The sequence below is a fragment of the Lissotriton helveticus genome, chromosome 7 (genome assembly GCF_964261635.1).
Source record: "Lissotriton helveticus chromosome 7, aLisHel1.1, whole genome shotgun sequence".
Classification (NCBI taxonomy): domain Eukaryota; kingdom Metazoa; phylum Chordata; class Amphibia; order Caudata; family Salamandridae; genus Lissotriton; species Lissotriton helveticus.
Genome location: NC_136068.1, coordinates 1,563,307,284 through 1,563,333,643, shown reverse-complemented (window position 1 = coordinate 1,563,333,643; position 26,360 = coordinate 1,563,307,284). Strand labels below are relative to the sequence as shown.

General features: G+C 46.0%; 1 protein-coding gene across 5 annotated transcripts in view; it reads right to left on the bottom strand.

The window, feature by feature from the left end:
* Nucleotides 1–1,540: 1,540 nt before the first annotated feature.
* The window catches only part of LOC144767544 (uncharacterized), a 360,042-nt gene continuing 335,222 nt past the window's right edge, over nt 1,541–26,360 (bottom strand). For all 5 annotated transcript variants that reach the window (XR_013598250.1, XR_013598252.1, XR_013598251.1 and 2 more), the window contains one exon: nt 1,541–1,873. Coding sequence is in view for 1 of the 5 variants with exons in the window: in XM_078650962.1 (XP_078507088.1) it covers nt 1,727–1,873 (147 nt within the window). In the remaining 4 variants the exon portion in view is untranslated. The remainder of the gene's footprint in view (nt 1,874–26,360) is intronic.

The window sequence follows — 26,360 nt, the reverse complement described above, 5'->3', positions numbered from 1 at the left end:
TGCCAGGTCAGGTCCTCTCTGAACCACTACACAAGCAAGCCAAGACCGGTTAAGCCCTAATTGCGGCTCATCAGTTGGGTACAGCTTGTTCCAGTGGCACAGTGAGCAAGGGACCCATGTCTGGACATACCCATGGCCACTTAAGGTGTTACATCAAACACACAACATTTTCCAAACCTTATAAAATGAGTGTTTATCTGTGTTTATTCAGCCCCCAACCCCCAAAATAGACAAAACAGTTTTTTTCAGTGTGTACAAAACATGCTACTTTTTAGCAGTGATTGTTTTGAAGCACATATATGACGGAATGGAGCAGTAATGCAGGATGTGTAGTATCTTTCCATTGGGAGTCTGTCCAATGGACTTATGGAATAGAAAGTCTGCATAGTGCACTCTAACTCACATCTAAGTACCCTCTTGCACATCTCATTACCTCTCTCATAATGTCTGGTTTATGGAATGAATAATACATTAAAAAAGTAAAAGTGTTATATTCAGATATTTTAATAAATAAATTCCTGGGCAAAGTTGAAGATCATTCATCTACTCCTTCCAACTCGTTACTGAATATTATGACATAGTAGGGGTGGTCAACCCTGCCGACAGATTTGTACCTTATGAAACCTTTACAATTTTGAATTGCTGCAGGTTTGTTTGTATATCTACATTCTAAGGCACCTCAACATTGATTGATTTAATTAGGCTTACCACTGCTTTTCTGCACTTTTTGTCTGGTGATATTATAGTGGTACGGGTGCTTTGTGGACAGTCATAGCTGTCAAATATCCTGATGCCAAATGTCTTAATTTAAGGCATCCTGGCCTTTTAATAGACATCACATTATATTCGGGGACCATCCATTTTGCTGTTAACATTATACCTATGAGCTCAATGACCCCAGCAGTAAAGTGCAATTGTGTAAAGAGCCACTATACGCTGAAGATATCCCCTGAAACAATTGGCAACTTTGCTGATATGAATTATGTTGGTATACAGAAAATCTTGTCTCATGTTTTCACGACTATCCCATATGTACGATGACAACTCTCTTTTTGCAAGTAGCTGTCACTACAGCTTACACTGAACTTTTAACGCCTGGGGTGTTTAGCAGTTGATCTGCTTTCAATACTGATCTGCTAGAAAAGGGGGCTGATGTATAAAAGGGCTTCTAACCATTCTGGGTCTGTGGGCACATGTTATAGTACAAATGAATATACCTCTTTGTCCCGCAGTCTTTCTTCCTGCATGGAATCACAACGCGGTCGTTATCGCGACCACATTGTGATTCCGCATTCCATTACTCCGCAAGTCGTAACAACGACTTTCGGAGGGGGCGCTGGATCTTGGAATAGTATAATTTACTATTCCAACTTCAGTCTGTGCGGACACTAGGGAAGGTAAATCCAACACCAAAAAGAGGCTCACATAAAATCCCAAAATTGTATCATCAGTATTAAGCTCACTAAGACGTAAAAAAGAATCATAATAACCAAAATAGTTGGGTCATGAAAAACCATTTCTTATTCATTCCATCTTTTCATAAATGTGGATTTTTTTAATTATAACAAAACATAATAGCAATAGAATATTATAAAGTCAAATCATTCAACCTAGATCCCACACATCCCTTCAATCAGTCATATCCACCTCACACATACTCAAACACTCTTCATACATCCAATACATATCACACTTAAGTTGCCAGTTGTTAACGATGTATCCAGTCCTACATAGTCTCACGGAGAACCGAGACTAGATGACAAAATAGTAGGAAAAGCTTGAGGCGCCAACGCGCGTTTCTGTGCTTGGCCGGATCAAGGGCCACACCTTCATCAGGGCACACAGTAGAAGAGAAGGGGACAACCGCAGACATCTGCAATAATTAAAAATTTCATTAAGTATCTATTTCATCATATTTACAATTACATCATCTGAGTCAATCATATAATACATATAACAAACATATTTCTCATCACAATAAATCTGGTCATAAGCAGTGAACGGATCACATAGTTTCAAAAATTACTATTAAAAAAGAGAAAATGGGAACCGAGACACTGAAGGCAACATACAAAAGCAAAACAGAATGCATGATACATAATATATAGAGACCCTGCACCAACCTCAAACATGAAACAGAATATTCAGGACCCTCCCCTGTGGTCATATATGTGGTACACTCTCTAGTGGGTTCGTACATCAAGTCCGATGGATCACCGCTGCTATACAGCCTGTAAAGATAGCAGTAATGGCAATCATAAGAATACCCACCTCGCACTTCAGATCAATCATTCACTGTATGGAGGTCGGCCATATATTCACGGCCAGCCGTCAATTATCCCAAAGGAATTGGGCTGGCACACAAGACGCGGGCTAATGGCACGAGAACCACCACAAGTGCCGTTAGGAGGGCCTGAAATGGGAGAAAGAATGAAAGTAGAAGAACCTCCAGATGCAGTCACCGTTCTAATCCCTATGGACCTCTAAAAGGTCCCTTCAATATAAGATTTATGTTCCAAAAATTACAAGATACTCACCCCTGATAGTGAACAGGGGGGGGGGGATGCGATTATCCGCGGAAATGGTATCCCAAGCGTCTGTACTGGTACTGTAACTGGTTGAGATTCCCAGACCAGTTTCACAAGAGGTTAGAAATTCCGATTCTGTAAAAATATGAACATAGTCGGAACATTCAGTCTAGGCACCCTCTGACTCCAGAAGAGTCAGTCGAGGTCCTTAGTTAGTCGGATTCTAAAACTTTTCTAGACCTCGACAGAAGAGTATCTTCAAAATATCCGGCGTCTGATCTGCCCGCATCGACCCGCGCCCAACTAAAATAGCTCGACAAGTAGGTTTGCGGACCGCAGAGTCAATTAATTCAGTCACACCCTCTTAGGTACCACGCTCTCAGTTCGCAATAGAGTAGTAGCATAGACACATAAAAAATCTCATTACATTAGTTGTTTAGAAGGGATACGTATGGTGATCCAGTTATCCAAATCGACAGAGGATACAAATATCTGTTCGAAACTGTCGAAGAAAACAGGCAGAATGCAAAACATCAGGATAGAGATTTAACGTATAGTAATGAATTTAGCAGGTTGGTAATAAGAGGCCCCATTAAACAATGAGTGTAGATCTTAAGATTCTAACGAATGCGGGCCAGAGCAGGGGAGCAAATAAATATGGGCCCGGTGTGTCACTTAGATCAAAATAGGGGAGTGGAGGGGGCCTATGCCTGTACGGGCCGTAGTTCGTTAGCCCGAGGGCCTTAGTAGATGGGACAGGGATCAGGTTACAAATCGAGCGACGCGCGCACAAACAGAAAGAAGAAAGAAAGGAATAGTCCAAATTCGTCATACCCGAAAGTTATACAGATTTCTTCAAAACGTAGTCCGCATCAGGCTGCACCAGGATGTAAGCGAAGAAAACGCCGGAGGTGAAAGGCGACCGAGCCGATTTGATTTAAGGGACCCGCCCCTCGATAGCAGGCTATCATAAAACGGCGGGAAGCAAGGCATTTCAAAAAGTCAAAAGCAAGATCCGAACTGGATCCGATAGGTCTGAAAAGACATATTGTATCAAAGAACGAAATGGATCGGAAAAGTTGGGTAGGCTGGAAGGCGGGGCATAGCAAGCCCATTCATCTCATAGACACAACCATAAGTCAAATAATTAGCAGTAAAGCAAAACACAGAATCATCTGGGTATCAAATTCATCCGCAAAAACCTACCCGCTATATTTAAAAAAATCAACCCCCAGGAAAGTGCAGAAGCGGAAGATCATCCATTTATCAACACACCTTTCTAACCTCACCTCATTTTTACGTAAAAAATCGACAGAGGTCAGAAGAAAAGATTCAACGCAAAGGCCCAGGGAGGAACCACATCGCCTCTGGGTATGCACACTAGCCCAGCAATGCACGGCACGGGGGGACACGTACACATAGTCTATATGAATCGCCTGTCTGCCGACCATCAAAGACCAGGCCCACAACTGCGGGTACAATCAGGGGATCACTAGTACATAAAACGTATCAAACTTTTCTGTGACCTCATCTGCTTTCTTAAGATGGAAATCATGGGGGATGTTCATAAAATGGCGTTTTCCCATGAACAGTGTTCATTGAGCCCCTTTTTGTGTCATCATGCAAGAAAATCCAAAAGACTTCCCTTTTCTTTCTAATGGAAGTGGTATCCTTCCCTGGGACAGCACGTTTTCTTTCCAGATGGACCATGTAAGGTCAAGTTCATCATGTTTTTTGTTAAGCCAATGTTGCACCAGCGGAGTCCCATTTTTATGGTTTCTTATGTTGGACTTATGTTCTCCAATTCTGATGCGACATTCGCGGCCCGTTTCTCCAACATATGGGAGTTCGCATGGGCACAGAATGACATACACCACATTGGACGAACGGCAATTACTCATTTCGTTCAGCTGTATCGTCCGATTGCCAATCACCAATTGGTTGCCTACCACAGCATGGGAACAGGCTTGGCAGGTACCACAGCGGTGGTTTCCCTTGATAGGAGCCAACCCCAGAACAGCAGTTTGACACATTTCGTTAGGGGTAGGCAATTTGCCACACACCAGATGGTTCCTAAGGTTCTTATTTCTTCGAAAAGCGAAGAGTGACTTGGGGATCGCGTTCTCATTTTCTCCAATGTTTAACAAGTACCAAAGGGAGTTGATGGTCTGTCTCACCTTGTGATTGATGGTCAAATGTTTTTTTATGCAAACCAACTTATCCAGTGTCAGCTTGTTTCGATCCAGAAACATTGACTCCCTATCAAAGTATCTAGCTCGTTTAAAGGAGTCTCGAATAAGTTGATGAGGGTATCCACGTTCGGCCAGTTTATCTTTCAAGATATCTGCCTGAAGTAGGAAGTCCTTCATTTCAGAACAGTTCCTTCGGGATTCCATCCCTCTGGCAGCGGGGATGGTAACTCCCATATTGGAGTAGGGTATTTCTGGCCGTAGGTTTTACATATAAGTAAACCAAAAGTTCGTTGTTGGCATGTTCGACCCAAACGTCCAGAAATTCGATCTTGGTACAACTGGAGTTCGCTGTAAATCTCAAATTGGGATCGGCAGCATTGATCCACATCACAAATTCATTCAGGGATGTCGGGTCGCCCTCCCAGACGAAAAAATATCGTCGATGAAGCGAGACCAGGCTCGGACGTTTTAAAAAAATGGTGCCATCTCATTGTAGATGTTATGATCTTCAAAATTGCCCATATAAAGGCAAGCAACACTGGGGGCACAAGATGCCCCCTTGCTCACGCCTTGAATTTGATGAAAAAATTCATTGTTGAATTCAAAGTAGTTTTCACATAAAACAATTTTTAGACATTCAACGATGAGTGGAGCGTAGGAGAGCCCGCTTTGGGTGGACAAGATTTCTTCCAGGACCTGGATCGCTCCATCTTGTGGGATGATAGTGTAAAGCGATTCCAGGTCCATGGTCACTAGCAGTTCCCTGTCACTATCAAACGTCATTTTTTCCACCTTCGATATAAAGTGTCCAGTGTCCTTGACAAAGGACCGTAATTTGCTCACCAGGGGTTTTAGAAACTGTCAGCATATTTCGAAAGTGGCTCAGTGGCTAACCCGATCGTCGATACGATCGGTCTCATTGGATGGTACAGAACATTTTTGTGAGTTTTCGGTAAACCATAGATGATGGGCATACAGGTGTAAGTAGGGGTCAGATATTCCGCCTCCTTAGTGCAGATATATCCATCATCTACTGCGTTCCTCACTAGAGCTAAAATCCGTTGTTTTAAAGACTCCTCTGGACATCTGGTGACTCGTCTGTAGTGTCTAGTCGAGGAGAGTAGGGTAGTCATTTTGGTGACATAGGTAGGGGTATTGAAAACGACAATGCCACCGCCCTTGTCACACGGTTTGATTGTTAAATGTTGATCCTCTTGCAAGCTTTTTAACACCAAATGTTCTCCAATGAGGAGATTATTATTGGGTCTGGGTACAAATTTGATGATTTTATCCATTTTTTCAGATACTGCTTTTTCGAAGATTCCTACCTCTGGTCCTAAAGTATCAAGACTGGGAGTGAAGTTGGAAGGAGGTTTCAAACCCGATAGGTTTTCGGGCCCATCTAGAGACGGTCGAGTAAGGAAGAACTTTTTAAGGCGTATCTTCCTGAAGAAAGAATGAAGATCCTTCATAAATTCAAACCGATCAAATCCAATGGTGGGTACAAACGTGAGTCCCCTGGAAAGTAAGGTCAGGGAGTCCGAGGAAATAGATGTATCCGACAACTTGAATACTGGGATAGTACTCAGGTTCTCCAGTATTGGTTTTGTCTTGTTTGAATGTATCTTTGTGGTCGCCCCTGACCCTGATGGAATGCCCTCACTTGGGGGGTCTGGTTTTTGGGTCGCAAATTGCCCCTACGATTCCCTAAAAAATGTTCATGTCCAGATGGTCTGTCAAAGGAATCTTGATGGGGCGTATAGTTGGTGTTATAATTAGGGTCATAATTAGATGATCCTTCCCCATCTGAATCAGTCTTGTCAGAGAAGGTGGTGACTCTTCGGTTACCCCAACGTGGGGGACCCTGGGTTCGATCGGTTCCATCAGAGGTGGAGTAGAACTGGGGTGCCAGATACGGATACGCCCGTTCCTGTGAAAATAGCCTGATGTCCTTTCTAAATTTCTCAGTCTTGCTTTTAAGAAGATATTCCGAGAACGAGTCCAATTCAAGACTAATATCTTCCAGTTTTTTCTTTCCTAACTTGACAGGATTGTCTTTTTTGAGTTTTTCTTCCAGCTCCTCAATTTCTTTGGACAAAATAGCAAGAACCTCTCGGACGGTCTCGATTATCAACATCATGTAATTTCTAGAACATCTATTGGAGATGAGAGCCCACTTCTCAAAAAAATGTCTAATTTCAATGAAAAGGCCAGGAATATTCCTGACCCTCAGACCAATCGGGATGGTTCCAGCTTTCAAATAGTCCAACATAAATTTAGCATGAGCTTCTGTTCTAATATATTTATTTTTCAAATTAAGGAGTTTATTCCATTCACCTTCAATTCCCTTGGCAAGGGTGAACTGTTTATCGCCTCCATCAGATGCACCTATCATCCGTGCAAAATCCTCGTCTGAGAAGCCGAATGTCTTAATGCTCTCCATCAGGAATAAATATCGTAGAGAGAAAAAGTGAGATAATCTTCGAGAAACAGGAGGGGTTGAGGGGGAGGGGGTACACCAAACGTAACACCCGATATTGCAACAGCCAAATGGAGGGCTTATCTCAGCCTGTGGCTGTGGATATAAGTGCACATAGATAGTAGTGAGAAAGGAGAGATGTTCAAAACATACATCTATAAGTACACATAATTTTATACGGAAGGCCACGGTTCCACAACAACAGGACACAAAACCCCACAGCACAGGGCTGGGAAAAGGACCAATGAGAATAGGGGCCCCCTGAATGCACAAATAAAGGGCCGACGGGCAGGGGAATCAAGAGCAATTCAATACAAAAGACAGTCTGCCCCTATATATATAAAAAGAGGCTGTGGAGTGGTGTGGCTCACTAGTTGGAGGCGGCAGACCCGGAAGCAGAGGACGGCCCGGGACCAGGGTTCAATTCCCGACGAGGCAGGGTCGTGGACCAGGGTCAGCGGACTCGATAATTCTCGCTTCGGTGCCTACTCTAACCAGGGATCACACTCGGTAACTCTGGGCATTAGCTTGCCTCATCTCCACTACGGCCCCCCACATACACTGGGGATGCCTGGTTTCACCTTGGAGATACCCAGCAGGGATCATCTCCCAGGGAAAGCCAGGACGGGTTCCCCAGTGGTCTACAGCGCTGGGACGCCCCATTGCTGGGATAGCCATGCGCTTTACAAGACAACCTAACATAACATAACATAGAGTCCAAAAATTGTATCATCAGTATTAAGCTCACTAAGACCAAAAAAGAATCATAATAACCAAAATAGTTGGGTCATGAAAAACCATTTCTTATTTATTCCATCTTTTCATAAATGTGGATTTTTTAATTATAACAAAACATAATAGCAATAGCATAATATAAAGTAAAATCTTTCAACCTAGATCCCACACATCCCTTCAATCAGTCATATCCACCTCACACATACTCAAACACTCTTCATACATCCAATACATATCACACTTAAGTTGCCAGTTGTTAACGATGTATCCAGTCCTACATAGTCTCACAGAGAACCGAAACTAGATGACAAAATAGTAGGACAAGCTTGAGGCGCCACCGCGCGTTTCGGTGCTTGGCCGGATCAAGGGTCACACCTTCATCAGGGCACACAGTAGAAGGGAAGGGGACAACCGCAGAGATCTGCAATAATTTAAAACTTCATTAAGTATCTATTTCATCATATTTACAATTACATCATCTGAGTCAATCATATAATATATATAAGAAACATATTTCTCATCAAATAAATCTGGTCATAAGCAGTGAGCTTAGTACTAACGGATCACATAGTTTCAAAAATTTCTATTAAAAAAGAGAAAATGGTAACCGGGACACTGAAGACAACATACAAAAGCGAAACAGAATGCATGATACATAATATATAGAGACCCTGCACCAACCTCAAACATGAAACAGAATATTCAGGACCCTCCCCCAGTGGTCATATATGTGGTACACTCTCTAGTGGGTTCGTACATCAAGTCCGATGGATCACCGCTGCTATACAGCCTGTAAAGATAGCAGCAAGGGCAATCATAACAATACCCACCTCGCACTTCAGATCAATCATTCACTGTATGGAGCGTGGCCATATATTCACGGCCAGCCGTCAATCATCCCAAAGGGATTGGGCTGGCACACAAGATGTGGGCTAAGGGCACGAGAACCACCACAAGTGCCGTTAGGAGGGCCTGAAATGGGAGAAAGAATGAAAGTAGAAGACCCTCCAGATGCAGTCACGGTTCTAATCCCTATGGACCTCTAAAAGGTCCCTTCAATATAAGATTTATGTTCCAAAAATTACAAGATATTTAAACTTTAGCAAAATAATCTCTTACAAGAAATTATATATACACACTGATAGTGAACAGGAGGGGGGATGCGATTATCCGCAGAAATGGTATCCCAAGCGTCGGTACTGGTTCCGAGAATGGTACTGTAACTGGTTGAGATTCCCAGACCAGTTTCACAGGAGGTTAGAAATTCAGATTCTGTAAAAATATGAACATAGTCGAGACATTCAGTCTAGGCACCCTCTGACTCCAGAAGAGTCAGTCGAGGTCCTTAGTTAGTCGGATTATAAAACTTTTCTATACCTCGACAGAAGAGTATCTTCAAAATATCCAGCGTCTGATCTGCCCGCATCGACCCGCGCCCAACTAAAATAGCTCGACAAGTAAGTTTGCGGACCGCAGAGTCAATTAATTCAGTCACACCCTCTTAGGTAGCACGCTCTCAGTTCGCAATAGAGTAGTAGCATAGACACATAAAAACTTTCATTACCTTAGTTGTTTAGAAGGGATACGTATGGTGATCCAGTTATCCAAATCGACAGAAGATACAAATATCCGTTCGAAACTGTCGAAGAAAACAGGCAGAATGCGAAACATCAGGATAGAGATTTAACGTATACTAATGAATTTAGCAGGTTGGTAATAAGAGGCCCCATTAAACAATGAGTGTAGATCTTAAGATTCTAACGAATGCGGGCCAGAGCAGGGGAGCAAATAAATATGGGCCCGGTGTGTCACTAAGATCAAAATAGGGGAGTGGAGGGGGCCTATGCCTGTACGGGTCGTAGTTCGTTAGCCCGAGGGCCTTAGTAGATGGGACAGGGATCAGGTTACAAATCGAGCGACGCACGCTCCAACAGAAAGAAGAAAGAAAGGAATAGTCCAAAATTGTCATACCTGAAAGTTATACAGATTTCTTCGAAATGGAGTCCGCATCAGGCTGCACCAGGATGTCAGCGAAGAAAACGCCGGAGGTGAATGGCGACCGAGCCGATTTGATTTAAGGGACCCGCCCCTCGATAGCAGCCTATCATAAAACGGCGGGAAGCAAGGCATTTCAAAAAGTCAAAAGCAAGATCCGAACTGGATCCGATAGGTCTGAAAAGACATATGGTATCAAAGAACGAAATGGATCGGAAAAGTTGAGTAGGCTGGAAGGCGGGGCATAGCAAGCCCATTCATCTCATAGACACAACCATAAGTCAAATAATAAGCAGTAAACCAAAACACAGAATCATCTGTGCATCAAATTCATCTGCAAAAACCTACCCGCTATATTTAAAAAAATCAACCCCCAGGAAAGTGCAGAAGCGGAAGATCATCCATATATCAACACACCTTTGTAACCTCACCTCATTTTTACGATAAAAATCGACAGAGGTCAGAAGAAAAGATTCAACGCAAAGGCCCAGGGAGGAACCACATCGCCTCTGGGTACGCATACTAGCACAGCAAGGCACGGCACGGGGGGACGCGTACACATATATGTAGCAGAGTCTATATGAATCGCCTGTCTGCCGACCATCAAGGACCAGGCCCTCAACCGTGGGTACAAGCAGGGGATCACTAGTACATAAAACGTATCAAACTTTTCTGTGACCTCATCTGCTTTCTTAAGATGGAAATCATAGGGGACGTGCATAAAATGACGTTTTCCTATGGACAGTGTTCATTGAGCCCCTTGTTTGTAGCATCAAGCAAGAAATTCCAAAAGACTTCCCTTTTCTTTCTTATGGAAGTGGTATTCTTCCCAGGGACAGCACGTATTTTTTCCAGAAGGGACCATTTAAGGTCAAGTTCATCATGTTTTTTGTTAAGCCAATGTTGCACCAGCGGAGACCAATTTTTATGGTTTCTTATATTTGACTTATGTTCTCCAATTCTGAAGTGACATTCGCGGCCCGTTTCTCCAACATATGGGAGTCCGCATGGGCACAGAATGACATACACCACATTGGACGAACGGCAATTACTCATTTTGTTCAGCTGTATCGTCCGATTGCCAATCACCAATTGGTTGCCTACCACAGCATAGGAACAGGCTTGGCAGGTACCACAGCGGTGGTTTCCCTTGATAGGAGTCAACTCCAGAACAGCAGTTTGACGCATTTCCTTAGGGGTAGCAATTTGACACACACCAGATGGTTCCTAAGGTTCTTATATCTTCGAAAAGCGAAGAGTGGCTTGGGGATCGCATTCTCATTTTCTCCGATGTTTAACAAGTACCAAAGGGAGTTGATGGTCTGTCTCACCTTGTGATTGATGGTCGAATGTTTTGTTATACAAACCAACTTATCCGGTGTCGCCTTGTTTCGATCCATAAAACTTGACTCCCTATCAAATTATCTAGGTTGTTTAAAGGATCACAGGGCACACATTCTGAGGATCTCAAGCTGTCGCAACATGCGCCCACCACGTCGCTTGAAACTTCTTCGGAAACTTTTATGTTGCTGTATTTCCAAACAGGGAGCCAGCTCACCTCGGGCTCTTGGGGTAACAAGACACAGCACAAAGCACAGTGTTCTTCTAGCAGGGGGACCCAGCGCACAAGGCACAGTCCCAACAGCCTCTTCCTTGGTTAAAACAGAAAACTGCAGTCCAGCCCCAGATCCAGAAGCAAGGGTCGGTCCTTCCCAGCAGCCTTTTCAGTTGTTCCTTTCTTAGCAGAGGTCCCTCTTGACCACGAAATGGTCCCCCAGTTCAGCCACTTTTTACCCCGTAGGCTCTAGGGTATCCCCCTCAAAGGGTGCCTCCTCCTGGACTGTGGGAACTGTGGAGGCCAGTTTCCCACACCCCCTGCCTCTTCTCTTACTGGCAGGCACCTGGGCCACTGTTTCAGGCTCCAGGTTCTCTTGAATACCTTTACTGGCTACCATAGACCAAGTGGTCACACAAGCCCACTCAGGTAGACCCAACATCTCCAAATGCGCCTGGCGCGCCACCTCCTTCCTGGAATTACTTGCTCTTCAGACACCCACTGACACCTGACTGATGTCAAACTGGCTCTGGTGTCCCTCAGAGTCACCACCCTCCGTCCATTGATGGTCACCCACTGCCTGTACTTTTTAGTGTTCTCAGGCAGAGAGATTTCTTGGACCATCTCTCAATTCCAAAGGAGACCAGGGTCATAACTGCTTGCACCTCCCCATTCCAAGTACTCAATTCCTCCCCCTACGCTACACACACTAAACCAGGTGTTGGAGCACCAGTGGGTGCAGATGACTTTTTGGGGCATTTAGGGGAAATACGACCCACTTCTTTACCGAAGTAACATGTAGGGGGACCTCGGGCTGCTTCTTGCCCTTGACGGCCCAGGCCCACTTGGCCTTGGGGGTCTGGGACCCTTTCTTGGGGGAACTACCTTGGGGCCCTTTAGAGGACTCCTTATGGTTACCCTTGTCCTCCCCCATCTTGTGTGGGGGTCCCTGCATACTCTTGGCACTGGTACTCCCAATCCCCTTGTGGACCTGGGTACTAGTCCAGCAGTCCGCCTCCTCAGCAAGCTTACAGAGATCAGTCAGCTTACTATCCAATAGATGCTGGTGCAGCTCTGGAACACACTGACTACTCAAGTGCTCCCAGCTGATTAAATTGCATAAGCCCTTAAAATCATTGGCCTTGCTGCCCAGCATCCAACCATCCAGTGGCCGTGTGTACTCATTCACACATTCTACCCAAGTACAGGATTCTAGTTTCTTGGAGGTCCTGAACTTCTGCCGGTATTGTTCGGGAGTGAGCCTATAACGGAGGCATAAAGCCTCCCTCATGTTGGCGTAGTTCAGGGTACCCCCCTCTCTAAAGGTGATAGAAAGTCCCTCCCCAAAGCCTCAAGGTGTTTCCATAGGCTCGACCCCAATGCTTTTCAGGCACCTCATTCATCCTTAGTGCGATCTCATATGCCGCGAACCACGCATAAATGTCATCACCCCTCTGGTAACCTCGCACTAAATCCTTGGGAATGTACAGCCTCCCTACTGGCACTGGTGATGCGCTGCCACCATTCAAACTGGGCTCGGCATGTCTACCCTTAATGTCCAGTTCCCTCATGCTTAACTTATGAGTGAAGATAATTTGTTTCTCTTCCAACGTGTGAGCGTTCCTGCTTTCCTCTGTTTGAGTTTAAAGTTTTCACACCTCCAACTCATGCAGAATGACCCTTTGGTTTTCCTCCAACTCCTCTGGTGAAAAACGCCTCCCTGAATGGCTACTACTAGCCCCTGCAGCTGGTTCCTCCAGAGGCAAATCCTGTGGACCAAATCCATTCCCTGGTTCATCCTCATCCACCTCAACATCACCCGTATCCTGAGCCTCTTTGGCTTCCCATCAGGCCCTCAAGGCCACTTGCAGCTCCTCCTTCTTGGCGCTACCCTTCACGGGACATCCCAAAGCTCTGCAGAATTTCCTCAACTGATTAAGCTTGTAGGAAAACAATGCCTCAATGTTGAACTCTAATTCTGCAGCCGCAGCCTCACCGGCTATCTGGCTCCCCTCCTGAGACATGATGTGTAGTTTAAATGTTACTCAACAATAGAACCAACAATTCAAAACAATATGTTGTTGCGTCGTGGTCTGCGATCAATTTACGATGATCACCAATTACTGTGAATGGTTTTACACACACACGTTTCAGTTACGTTAGGATTGTATCCCACTGCTCTGCCTCCAAATGTTGGAAGCCGGAGTCCTAGTCCTGCACCACTGTCACCGAATGTGAGACCCGGGACTCCTCACTCAACATTAGGCCAAGTGAGGACACATTTTGAGATAGCCCTGCTCACCCCCTTAGTAGCTAGGCACAAGCAGCCAGGCCTATCTCCAAGGCACGAGTCTACAGTATGTGCAACCACACTCACAGCAACCCACTGGTGACACCACAAATGGACTCCACACGAGCTTGATAAAACGAGTATAAACTTTATATAAAAAGATATATGATCAGACCACACAATACAAAAGCCAACATATAGTAAAGGGTAATATTCATTCGGGCTGGCTGCTAAATCCCAACCACCGCTTTCAAAATGCTATGCTGGTCGCAATGCTAGAATGACACAGGTTGCCATGGACAAACAATAGTGCCCTGCATAATGATACAATCCTGTGCTGGGCAAAGAAGAAATAGTACAATGCGTAACAATACACCCCGGTACCTTGCAATGGGAGAAATAATGCAATGCGCACCGCTACAATCATGTACTTTGCAATTAAGGAATAATGCAATGCGTAGCTACAATCATGTACTTTGCTATGAAGGAATAATGCAATGCAGGCCGCTACAAACCTGTACTTTGCAATGGAGAAATAATGCCATGCGTAGCGCTACAATCGTGTACTTCGTTATGCAGAAATAATGTCAGGTGTCATAAGACAGTCCAGCAGTTCGCTCGCAGCAATATTGGCAATGTGCATTATGACATTCAGCCTCTTCGATAACAGTTGCCCCCACACGTATCAACGATGACATAAAGTACAGCTTCTCACTATGGCCCCAGTACTGCCACTCCTTTGGTCAGTACGGGCCCCAATCTGAGCCGTAGCAAAGGCTCACATCCCCCGAAGGACTGAGAGGCCGAGAGAGTGTCCCTCTGAGCCCGCACCCGCCCAGGTAGTGGTCCACGTTACCTGGGGGCGCGACCCCACTCTCCTCTCTACCTTCAGCAAACTGGGTCTTCCATGCAGAACTTTCTCCATGGCCTCAGCGGCTCGGCCTGGCAGCTCAGCTCCTCTGGGGCTGGCGGTCCGGGCCGCGACTGTTAGGAAAGTCTCAGGCGGCCGCAGGGCACACGTACCCCACACCTCTGAGATTACGTCATTCCAGGTGCACGTTCACTACACAACCTTCCGGGTCTCCTCTGGCACAAAGCCGCACACACAATGCTGATGGGACTTCACGTCGACCCGAGTGCACGTTCACCAGGCACTCCTTCTTGCAGTCTCAGTTGCACCAAGACACGCACAGGGCCCTGCAGAGACTCACTTTCTTCCAGTGCACACGATGATCAGCTGATCATCTCCACAGTCCCAGGTTGCACCAAAGCAGGCACACTGCTTCACGGAGACTTACTCTAACTCCGGTGCCCCGATATCCAGGCGCTCTTTACCAACACTTTCGGCCGCACCCTGACACGCTCACCATATCCGAGCCTCACTTCTCCTCCGGTGCACGTGATGACCAGGCACTCCTCACCAGCGCCACCGGTGCACCCCGACATGCACCCTGCGTGTCCGAGGCCCCATCCACTTCAGATGCACACGTTTACCAGGCGTCCGAGACTCCCTTCACCTCCGATGCACACGCTGACCAGGCCACTTAATCAGCACCTGCGTTGCATCATGACACGCACCCTGCACGTCCGAGACTCACTTCACCTCTGAATCACACGTTTACCGGGTGCTCTTCACCGCTTCCTGTGCACCACGATACGCACCCAGCACGTCTGAGTCTTACTTCTCCGTGTGTCCAAGATCACAGGGCACACCTTCCAAGGGTCTCAATCTGCCACAGCACACGCCCACTGCATCGCTTGAAACCTCTCCAGAAACTTTTATGTTCCTGTGTTTCCAAAGAGGGAGCCAGCTCACCTCGGGCCCTTGGGGTAACAAGACACAGCACAAAGCACAGTCTTCTTCAAGAAGGGGGATCCAGCACACAAAGCGCAGTCCCAACAGCCACTTCCTTGGCTAAAACAGCAAACTGCAGACCAGCCCCAGATCCTGAAGCAAGGATCGGTCCTTCCCAGCAGTCTCTTAAGTTGTCCCTTCCTTAGCAGAGGTTCCTCTTGATCACAAAATGGGTCCAAGCCTTTTCAGTCTCAATCCATTTCTATTCCAACGTTTAGGGGTCTCCGCTCTCATATTTATACCCTTAAATGTCTTTGAAGTTCGTTGTGCTCAGGGGTCCCTGATCCCTGCCTAAATCAGTTCTGGGTGTCTCTCTCCCAGTGTCAGCTTTCTCCCTTTGATACTGGGGGTCTGGAGCCTTAATCACTCAGCAGGAGATGGGTCAATTGTTTTATAGCGCAACCCAGTCCTCTTCACCTCCCAGGATTTCTCCTCCGCCTACTCTCCAGATGCAGGTCAGCCTGGTGCCATCTCAACCCCTCCCTGGGTCAAGACCTCCCCCACATCCTCTCAGATCCAGACAGTCAATCCACATTCAGCAGAGACACGCAGAAATGCTTAACCCCTTCGCTGCTAGGCCTTTTCCCCTCCTGTGCTAAGCCTTTTTTTGGCGATTTTGGGTAGTGCGCGCTTAGGCCCCTGTAACTTTTTGACCACATAAGGTATCCACGCCAAATTTGCGTCCTTTTCTTCCAACATCATGTGGATTCCCTTGGAGGGGTCCCAGAAATTAAGCAAAATACAGTGAAATTCTAGTTTTTTTCAGAAAAATTGGAAAAACGGGCTGCAAATGAAAGCCTCTGGGTTTTTCCCTGCAAATGTTATCAAAAAAGGGTTTGTGGGGCTGAAATCTCCATTTTCTCAGCTTTTAGGGAATGACAGTCTTTTGTCAGAGAACCAACATTTTTCACACAGTTTTTGCATTTTTCTGGGACATAGCCTATTTTTGCTATTTTTAGAGCTTTCAACCTCCTTCCAGTTAAATGGTAGAAATGAGTTTGAAAGCAATAATGGGTCCTGGAAAGCTATACATTTTCAAAAAGTAGACAAAATTCTGAATTCAGAAAGGGGTCATTTGTCTAAATCCATGAAGGTTTCTTTATAGAAACTAACATTTAAATATTGGAATAATTGAAAATTAGTTGAAAACAACAGCCTTTTGTCTCAACGTTTTCACCTATAACTTCTTGTAATTTTGACAGCTCTTTAAAAGCAATATACCGTTCCATCCGTTTGACCTTCCTGGTTGTGGGGATATATAGGACTTGTAGTTTCAGCAAGAACCCGACGAACCCCGAGCCAAAAACTGAGCAGCAACTTTCAATGGTATTTTATTATTTACTGGGTATAGAGCACTTATTCTTGGAAAATGTATACATGGAAAAATTGGTATGAAAGACACCTATGTATTTCTGAATTTGGTACAAATTATAGAGTTTAGAAACAGTATATATTTGTACATTTTCAAAATTGGGAATACTCATACTAGCATGAGAATTATTGGTCATTTTTTAAAAAGATTTTTTTTTTACACAATGTCTTTCATTGGGAAGGGAGAAATGTATGAAAACTCAATAGGTAATAACAGTTGATTTACAAATCTGAATTACCCTAAGTCTCCCGATAAAAACGGTACCTCACTTGTGTGGGTCGGCCTTGTGCCTGCGACAGGAAACGGCGCAAAATGCAACGTGGTCACACCTCAATTGTGCAGTTAAAAATTGACCCTTTTATGGCAAAGTGCCTAGCTGTAGTTTTTGCACTCTAGCTCTGCCGGCACCTAGGGAAACCTAGCAAACCTATACATTATTGAAAACTAAGCACCCAGGGAAATTCAGGATGGGGTGACTCGACTGCCTCCCACCAGGTTCTGTTACCCAGAATCCCTTGCAAACCTAAAAAATGTGGGAAAACTTGCATTTTCCTCTCTTTACTGTGCAGGAAAGTTCTGGAATCTGCGTGGATCTTTAGATTTCCACCCACCCCGCGTTCCCCAAAGTCTTATGAGAAAAATGGTACCTCACTTGCCTGGGTCTGCCTAGTGCCTTCGACAGGAAACGGCGCAAAACGCAAGGTGGTTGCACCTCAATTTCGTAGTCAATACTGGCCCTTTTTTGGCTAAGTGCCTACCTGTAGTTTTTGAACCGTAGCTCTGCCGGCACCTAGGGAAACCTAGCAAACCTACACATGTTTGAAAAGTAGACACCCAGGGGAATTCAGGATGGGTTGACTCGAATGCCCCCACCAGGTTCTGTTACCCAGAATCCCTTGCAAACCTAAAAAATTGGGGAAAAATACGCATTTTCCTCACATTTCTGTGGTGGAAAGTTCTGGAATCTGCGTGGATCAACACATTTCCACCCACCCAGCATTCCCCAGGTCTCCCGAGAAAAATGGTACCTCACTTGCCTGGGTCTGCCTAGTGCCTGCAACAGGAAACAGCGCAAAACGCAATGTGGTCGCACCGAAATTTCGCAGTGAAAACGGGCCCTTTTTTGGCAAAGTGCCTACCTTTCGTTTTTGAACCCTATCTCTGCCGGCACCTAGGGAAACCTAGCAAACCTATACATTTTTGAAACTTAGACACCCAGGGGAATTCAGGATGGGGTGACTCAACTGCCTCCCACCAGGTTCTGTTACCCAGAATCCCTTGCAAAGCTAAAAAAAGTGACAAAAAAATGCATTTTCCACACATTTCTGTGGTGGAAAGTTCTGGATTCTGCGTGGATCAACATATTTCTGCCCACCCCGTGTTCCCCCAGGTCTCCCGAAAAAAATGGTACCTCACTTGCCTGGGTCTGCCTAGTACCTGCGACAGGAAACAACACAAAACGCAACGTGTTTGCACCGCAATTTCGCAGTGAAAACGGGCCCTTTTTTGGCAAAGTGCCTACCTTTCGTTTTTGAACCCTAGCTCTGCCGGCACCTAGGGAAACCTAGCAAACCTATACATTTCTGAAAACTAGACACCCAGGGGAATTCAAGATGGGGTGACTCAACTGCCTCCCACCAGGTTCTGTTACCCAGAATCCCTTGCAAAGCTAAAGAATTGACCAAAAAAAACGCATTTTCCTCACATTTCTGTGGTGGCAAGTTCTGGAATCTGCATGGATCAACACATTTCCACCCACTCCGTGTTCCCCCAGGTCTCCCAAAAACAATGTTACCTCACTTGCCTGGGTCTGCCTAGTGCCTGCGACAGAAAACAGTGCAAAACGCAACGTGTTCGCACTGCAATTTCGCAGTGAAAACGGGCCCTTTTTTGACAAAGTGCCTACCTTTCGTTTTGGAACCCTAGCTCTGCCGGCACCTAGGGAAACCTAGCAAACCTATATATTTCTGAAAACTAGACACCCAGGGGAATTCAGGATGGGGTGACTCAACTGCCTCCCACCAGGTTCTGTTACCCAGAATCCCTTGCAAAGCTAAAACATTATAAAAAAACGCATTTTCCTCACATTTCTGTGGTGGCAAGTTCTGGAATCTGCATGGATCAACAAATTTTCACACACGCCGTGTTCCCCCAGGTCTCCCGAAAAAAATGGTACCTCACTTGCCTGGGTCTGCCTAGTGTCTGCGACAGGAAACAGCGCAAAATGCAACGTGTTCGCACCGCAATTTCGCAGTGAAAACTGCCCTTTTTTTGGCAAAGTGTCTACCTTTCGTTTTTTAACCCTAGCTCTGCCGGCACCTAGGGAAACCTAGCAAACCTATACATTTTTGAAAACTAGACACCCAGGGAAATTCAGGATGGGGAGACTCAACTGCCTGCCACCAGGTTCTGTTACCCAGAATCCCTTGCAAACCTAAATATTTGACCAAAAAAAGCATTTTCCTCACATTTCTGTGGTGGAAAGTTCTGGAATCTGCGTGGATCAACAAATTTCCACCCACCCCGTGTTCCCCAAGGTCACCCAAAAAAAATGGTACCTCACTTGCCTGGGTCTGCCTAGTGCCTGCGACAGGAAACAGCGCAAACCGCAACGTGTTCGCACCGCAATTTCGCAGTGAAACCGGTCCCTTTTTTGGCAAAGTGCCTACCTTTCGTTTTTGAACCTTAGCTCTGCCGGCACCTAGGGGATCCTAGCAAAGCTATACATTTCTGAAAACTAGACACACAGGGGAATTCAGGATGGGGTGACTCAACTGCCTCCCCCCAGGTTCTGTTACCCAGAATCCTTTGCAAAGCTACAAAATTGTCCAAAAAAACGCAATTTCCTCACATTTCTGTGGTGGAAAGTTCTGGAATATGCGTGGATCAACACATTTCCACAAACCCCGTGTTCCCCCAGGTCTCCCAAAACAAATGGTACCTCACTTGCCTGGGTCTGCCTAGTGCCTGCGACAGGAAACAGCGCAAAACGCAACGTGTTTGCACTGCAATTTCGCAGTGAAAACGGGCCCTTTTTTGGAAAAGTGCCTACCTTTCGTTTTGGAACCCTAGCACTGCTGGCACCTAGGGAAACCTAGCAAACCTATACATTTCTGAAAACTAGACACCCAGGGGAATTCAGGATGGGGTGACTCAACTGCCTCCCACCAGGTTCTGTTACCCAGAATCCCTTGTAAAGCTAAAAAATTGTAAAAACAAATGCATTTTCCTCACGTTTCTGTGGTGGAAAGTTCTGGAATCTGCGTGGATCAACAAATTTCCATCCACCCCGTGTTCCCCAAGTCTCCCGAAAAAAATGTTACCTCACTTGCCTGGGTCTGCCTAGTGCCTGCGACAGGAAACAGTGCAAAACGCAACGTGTTCGCACCGCAATTTCGCAGTGAAAACTGGCCCTTTTTTGGCAAAGTGCCTACCTTTCGTTTTTTAACCCTAGCTCTGCCGGCACCTAGGGAAACCTAGCAAACCTATACATTTTTGAAAATTAGACACCCAGGGGAATTCAGGATGGGGTGACTCAACTGCCTCCCACCAGGTTCTGTTACCCAGAATCCCTTGCAAAGCTAAAAAATTGACAAAAAAATGCATTTTCCTCACATTTCTGTGGTGGAAAGTTCTGGAATCTGCGTGGATCAACAAATTTCTGCCCACCCCATCTTCCCCCAGGTCTCCTGAAACAAATGGTACCTCACTTGCCTGGGTCTGCCTAGTCCCTGCGACAGGAAACAGCACAAAATGCAACGTGTTCGCACCGCAATTTCGCAGTGAAAACGGGCCCTTTTTTGGCAAAGTGCCTACCTTTCGTTTTTGAACCCTAGCTCTGCCGGCACCTAGGGAAACCAAGCAAACTTATACATTTCTGAAAACTAGACACCCAGGGGAATTCAGGATGGGGTGACTCAATTGCCTCCCACCAGGTTCTGTTACCCAGAATCCCTTGCAAAGCTAAAAAATTGACCAAAAAAAGCATTTCCTCACATTTCTGTGGTGGAAAGTTCTGGAATCTGTGTGGATCAACAAATTTCCACCCACTCCGTGTTCCCCCAGGTCTCCCCAAAAAATTGGTACCTCACTTGCCTGGGTCTGCCTAGTACCTGCGACAGGAAACAGCACAAAACGCAACGTGTTTGCACCGCAATTTCGCAGTGATAACGGGCCCTTTTTTGGCAAAGTGCCTACCTTTCGTTTTTGAACCCTAGCTCTGCCGGCACCTAGGGAAACCTCGCAAACCTATACATTTCTGAAAACTAGACACCCAGGGGAATTCAAGATGGGGTGACACAACTGCCTCCCACCAGGTTCTGTTACCCAGAATCCCTTGCAAAGCAAAAGAATTTTCCAAAAAAACACATTTTCCTCACATTTCTGTGGTGGCAAGTTCTGGAATCTGCATGGATCAACAAATTTCCACCCACTCCGTGTTCCCCCAGGTCTCCCAAAAACAATGTTACCTCACTTGCCTGGGTCTGCCTAGTACCTGCGACAGGAAACAGTGCAAAACGCAACGTGTTCGCACTGCAATTTCGCAGTGAAAACGGGCCCTTTTTTGACAAAGTGCCTACCTTTCGTTTTGGAACCCTAGCTCTGCCGGCACCTAGGGAAACCTAGCAAACCTATATATGTTTGAAAACTAGACACCCAGGGGAATTCAGGATGGGGTGACTCAACTGCCTCCCACCAGGTTCTGTTACCCAGAATCGCTTGCAAAACTAAAACATTATAAAAAAAACGCATTTTCCTCACATTTCTGTGGTGGAATGTTCTGGAATCTGCGTGGATCAACAAATTTTCACACACCCCGTGTTCCCCCAGGTCTCCCCCAAAAAATGGTACCTCACTTGCCTGGGTCTGCCTAGTGTCTGCGACGGGAAACAGCGCAAAATGCAACGTGTTCGCACCGCAATTTCGCAGTGAAAACTGGCCTTTTTTTGGGAAAGTATCTACTTTTCGTTTTTTAACCCTAGCTCTGCCGGCACCTAGGGAAACATAGCAAACCTATACATTTTTGAAAACTAGACACGCAGGGAAATTCAGGATGGGGAGACTCAAATGCCTGCCACCAGGTTCTGTTACCCAGAATCCCTTGCAAACCTAAATATTTGACCAAAAAAAGCATTTTCCTCACATTTCTGTGGTGGAAAGTTCTGGAATCTGCGTGGATCAACAAATTTCCACCCACCCCGTGTTCCCCAAGGTCACCCAAAAAAAATGGTACCTCACTTGCCTGGGTCTGCCTAGTGCCTGCGACAGGAAACAGTGCAAACCGCAACATGTTCGCACCGCAATTTCGCAGTGAAACCGGTCCCTTTTTTGGCAAAGTGCCTACCTTTCGTTTTTGAACCTTAGCTCTGTCGGCACCTAGGGGATCCTAGCAAACCTATACATTTCTGAAAACTAGACACCCAGGGAAATTCAGGATGGGGTGACTCAACTGCCTCCCACCAGGTTCTGTTACCCAGAATCCCTTGCAAAGCTATAAAATTGTAAAAACAATTGCATTTTCCTCACATTTCTGTGGTGGAAAGTTCTGGAATCTGCGTGGATCAACAAATTTCCACCCACCCCGTGTTCCCCAAGTCTCCCAAAAAAAAGTTACCTCACTTGCCTGGGTCTGCCTAGTGCCTGCGACAGGAAACAGTGCAAACCGCAACATGTTCGCACCGCAATTTCGCAGTGAAACCGGTCCCTTTTTTGGCAAAGGGCCTACCTTTCGTTTTTGAACCCTAGCTCTGCCGGCACCTAGGGAAACCTAGCAAACCTATACATTTTTGAAAATTAGACACCCAGGGGAATTCAGGATGGGGTGACTCAACTGCCTCCCACCAGGTTCTGTTACCCAGAATCCCTTGCAAAGCTAACAAATTGACAAAAAAAATGCATTTTCCTCACATTTCTGTGGTGGAAAGTTCTGGAATCTGCGTGGATCAACAAATTTCTGCCCACCCCATGTTCCCCCAGGTCTCCTGAAAAAAATGGTACCTCATTTGCCTGGGTCTGCCTAGTCCCTGCGACAGGAAACAGCACAAAACGCAACGTGTTCGCACCGCAATTTCGCAGTGAAAACGGGCCCTTTTTTGGCAAAGTGCCTACCTTTCGTTTTTGAACCCTAGCTCTGCCGGCACCTAGGGAAACCTAGCAAACCTATACATTTCTGAAAACTAGACACCCAGGGGAATTCAGGATGGGGTGACTCAACTGCCTCCCACCAGGTTCTGTTACCCAGAATCCCTTGCAAAGCAAAACAATTGACCAAAAAAACGCATTTCCTCACATTTCTGTGGTGGAAAGTTCTGGAATCTGCGTGGATCAACAAATTTCCACCCACTCCGTGTTCCCCCAGGTCTCCGGAAAGAAATGGTACCCCACTTGCCTGGGTCTGCCTAGTGCCTGCGACAGGAAACAGCGCAAAACGCAACGTGTTCGCACCGCAATTTCGCAGTGAAAACGGGCCCTTTTTTGGCAAAGTGCCTACCTTTCGTTTTTGAACCCTAGCTCTGCCGGCACCTAGGGAAACCTAGCAAACCTATACATTTATGAAAGTTAGATACCCAGGGGAATTCAAGATGGGGTGACTCAACTGCCTCCCACCAGGTTCTGTTACCCAGAATCCCTTGCAAAGCTAAAATATTTACCAAAAAAAGCATTTCCTCACATTTCTGTGGTGGAAAGTTCTGGAATCTGCGTGGATCAACAATTTTCCACCCACTCCGTGTTCCCCCAGGTTTCCCCAAAAAATTGGTACCTCACTTGCCTGGGTCTGCCTAGTGCCTGCGACAGGAAACAGTGCAAAACGCAACGTGTTCGCACCGCAATTTCGCAGTGAAAACTGGCCCTTTTTTGACAAAGTACCTACCTTTCGTTTTGGAACCCTAGCTCTGCTGGCACCTAGGGAAACCTAGCAAACCTATATATTTTTGAAAACTAGACACCCAGGGGAATTCAGGACGGGGTGACTCAACTGCCTCCCACCAGGTTCTGTTACCCAGAATCTCTTGCAAAGCTAAAAAATTGTCAAACAAAACGCATTTTCCTCACATTTCTGTGGTGGAAAGTTCTGGAATCTGCGTGGATCAACACATTTTTACACACCCCTTGTTCCCCCAGGTCTCCCGAAAAAAATGGTACCTCACTTGCCTGGGTCTGCCTAGTGCCGGCAACAGGAAACAGCGCAAAACGCAACGTGTTCGCACCGCAATTTCGCAGTGAAAACTGGCCCTTTTTTGGCAAAGTGTCTACCTTTCGTTTTTGAACCCTAGCTCTGCCGGCACCTAGGGAAACCTAGCAAACCTATATATTTTTGAAAACTAGACACCCAGGGAAATTCAGGATGGGGAGACTCAACTGCCTCCCACCAGGTTCTGTTACCCAGAATCCCTTGCAAACCTAAATATTTGACCAAAAAAAGCATTTTCCTCACATTTCTGTGGTGGAAAATTCTGGAATCTGCGTGGATCAACAAATTTCCACCCACCCCGTGTTCCCCAAGGTCTCCCGAAAAAAATGGTGCCTCACTTTCCTGGGTCTGCCTAGTGCCTGCAACAGGAAACAGCACAAACCGCAACGTGTTCGCACTGCAATTTCGCAGTGAAAACGGTCCCTTTTTTGGCAAAGTGCCTACCTTTCGTTTTTTAACCCTAGCTCTGCCGGCACCTAGGGAAACCTAGCAAATCTATACATTTCTGAAAACTAGACACACAGGGGAATTCAGGATGGGGTGACTCAACTGCCTCCCACCAGGTTCTGTTACCCAGAATCCCTTGCAAATCTAAAAGAAATTCAAAAAAAATGCATTTTCCTCACATTTCTGTGGTGGAAAGTTCTGGAATCTGCGTGGATCAACAAATTTCCACCCACCCCGTGTTCCCCAAGTCTCCCGAAAAAAATGATACCTCACTTGCCTGGGTCTGCCTAGTGCCTGCCACAGGAAACAGCGCAAAACGCAACGTGTTCGCACCGCAATTTCGCAGTGAAAACAGGCCCTTTTTTGGCAAAGTGCCTACCTTTCGTTTTTGAACCCTAGCTCTGCCGGCACCTAGGGAAACCTAGCAAACCTATACATTTTTGAAAATTAGACACCCAGGGGAATTCAGGATGGGGTGACTCAACTGCCTCCCACCAGGTTCTGTTACCCAGAATCCCTTGCAAAGCTAAAAAATTGACAAAAAAATGCATTTTCCTCACATTTCTGTGGTGGAAAGTTCTGGAATCTGCGTGGATCAACACATTTCTGCCCACCCCATGTTCCCTCAGGTCTCCTGAAAAAAATGGTACCTCACTTGCCTGGGTCTGCCTAGTGCCTGCGACAGGAAACAGCACAAAATGCAATGTGTTCGCACCGCAATTTCGCAATGAAAACGGGCCCTTTTTTGGCAAAGTGCCTACCTTTCGTTTTTTAACCCGAGCTCTGCCGGCACCTAGGGAAACCTAGCAAACCTATACATTTATGGAAAACTAGACACCCAGGGGAATTCAGGATGGGGTGACTCAACTGCCTCCCACCAGGTTCTGTTACCCAGAATCCCTTGCAAAGCTAAAAAATTGACCAAAAAAACGCATTTCCTGACATTTCTGTGGTGGAAAGTTCTGGAATCTGCGTGGATCAACAAATTTCCACCCACTCCGTGTTCCCCCAGGTCTCCGGAAAAAAATGGTACCCCACTTGCCTGGGTCTGCCTGGTGCCTGCGACAGGAAACAGCGCAAAACGCAACGTGTTTGCACTGCAATTTCGCAGTGAAAACGGGCCCTTTTTTGGCAAAGTGCCTACCTTTCGTTTTGGAACCCTAGCACTGCCGGCATCTAGGGAAACCTAGCAAACCTATACATTTCTGAAAACTAGACACCCAGGGGAATTCAGGATGGGGTGACTCAACTGCCTCCCACCAGGTTCTGTTACCCAGAATCCCTTGCAAAGCTAAAAAATTGTCAAAAAAATGCATTTTCCTCACATTTCTGTGGTGGAAAGTTTTTGAATCTGCGTGGATCAACAACTTTCCACCCACGCCGTGTTCCCCAAGTCTCCCGAAAAAAATGGTACCTCACTTGCCTGGGTCTGCCTAGTGCCTGCGACAGGAAACAGCGCAAAACGCAACGTATTTGCACCACAATTTCGCAGTGAAAACGGGCCCTTTTTTGGCAAAGTGCCTACATTTCGTTTTTGAACCCTAGCTCTGCCGGCACCTAGGGAAACCTAGCAAACCTATACATTTTTGAAAACTAGACACCCAGGGGAATTTAGGATGGGGTGACTCGACTGCCTCCCACCAGGTTCTGTTACCCAGAATCCCTTGCAAACCTAAAAAATTGACCAAAAAAACGCATTTTCCTCACATTTCTGTGGTGG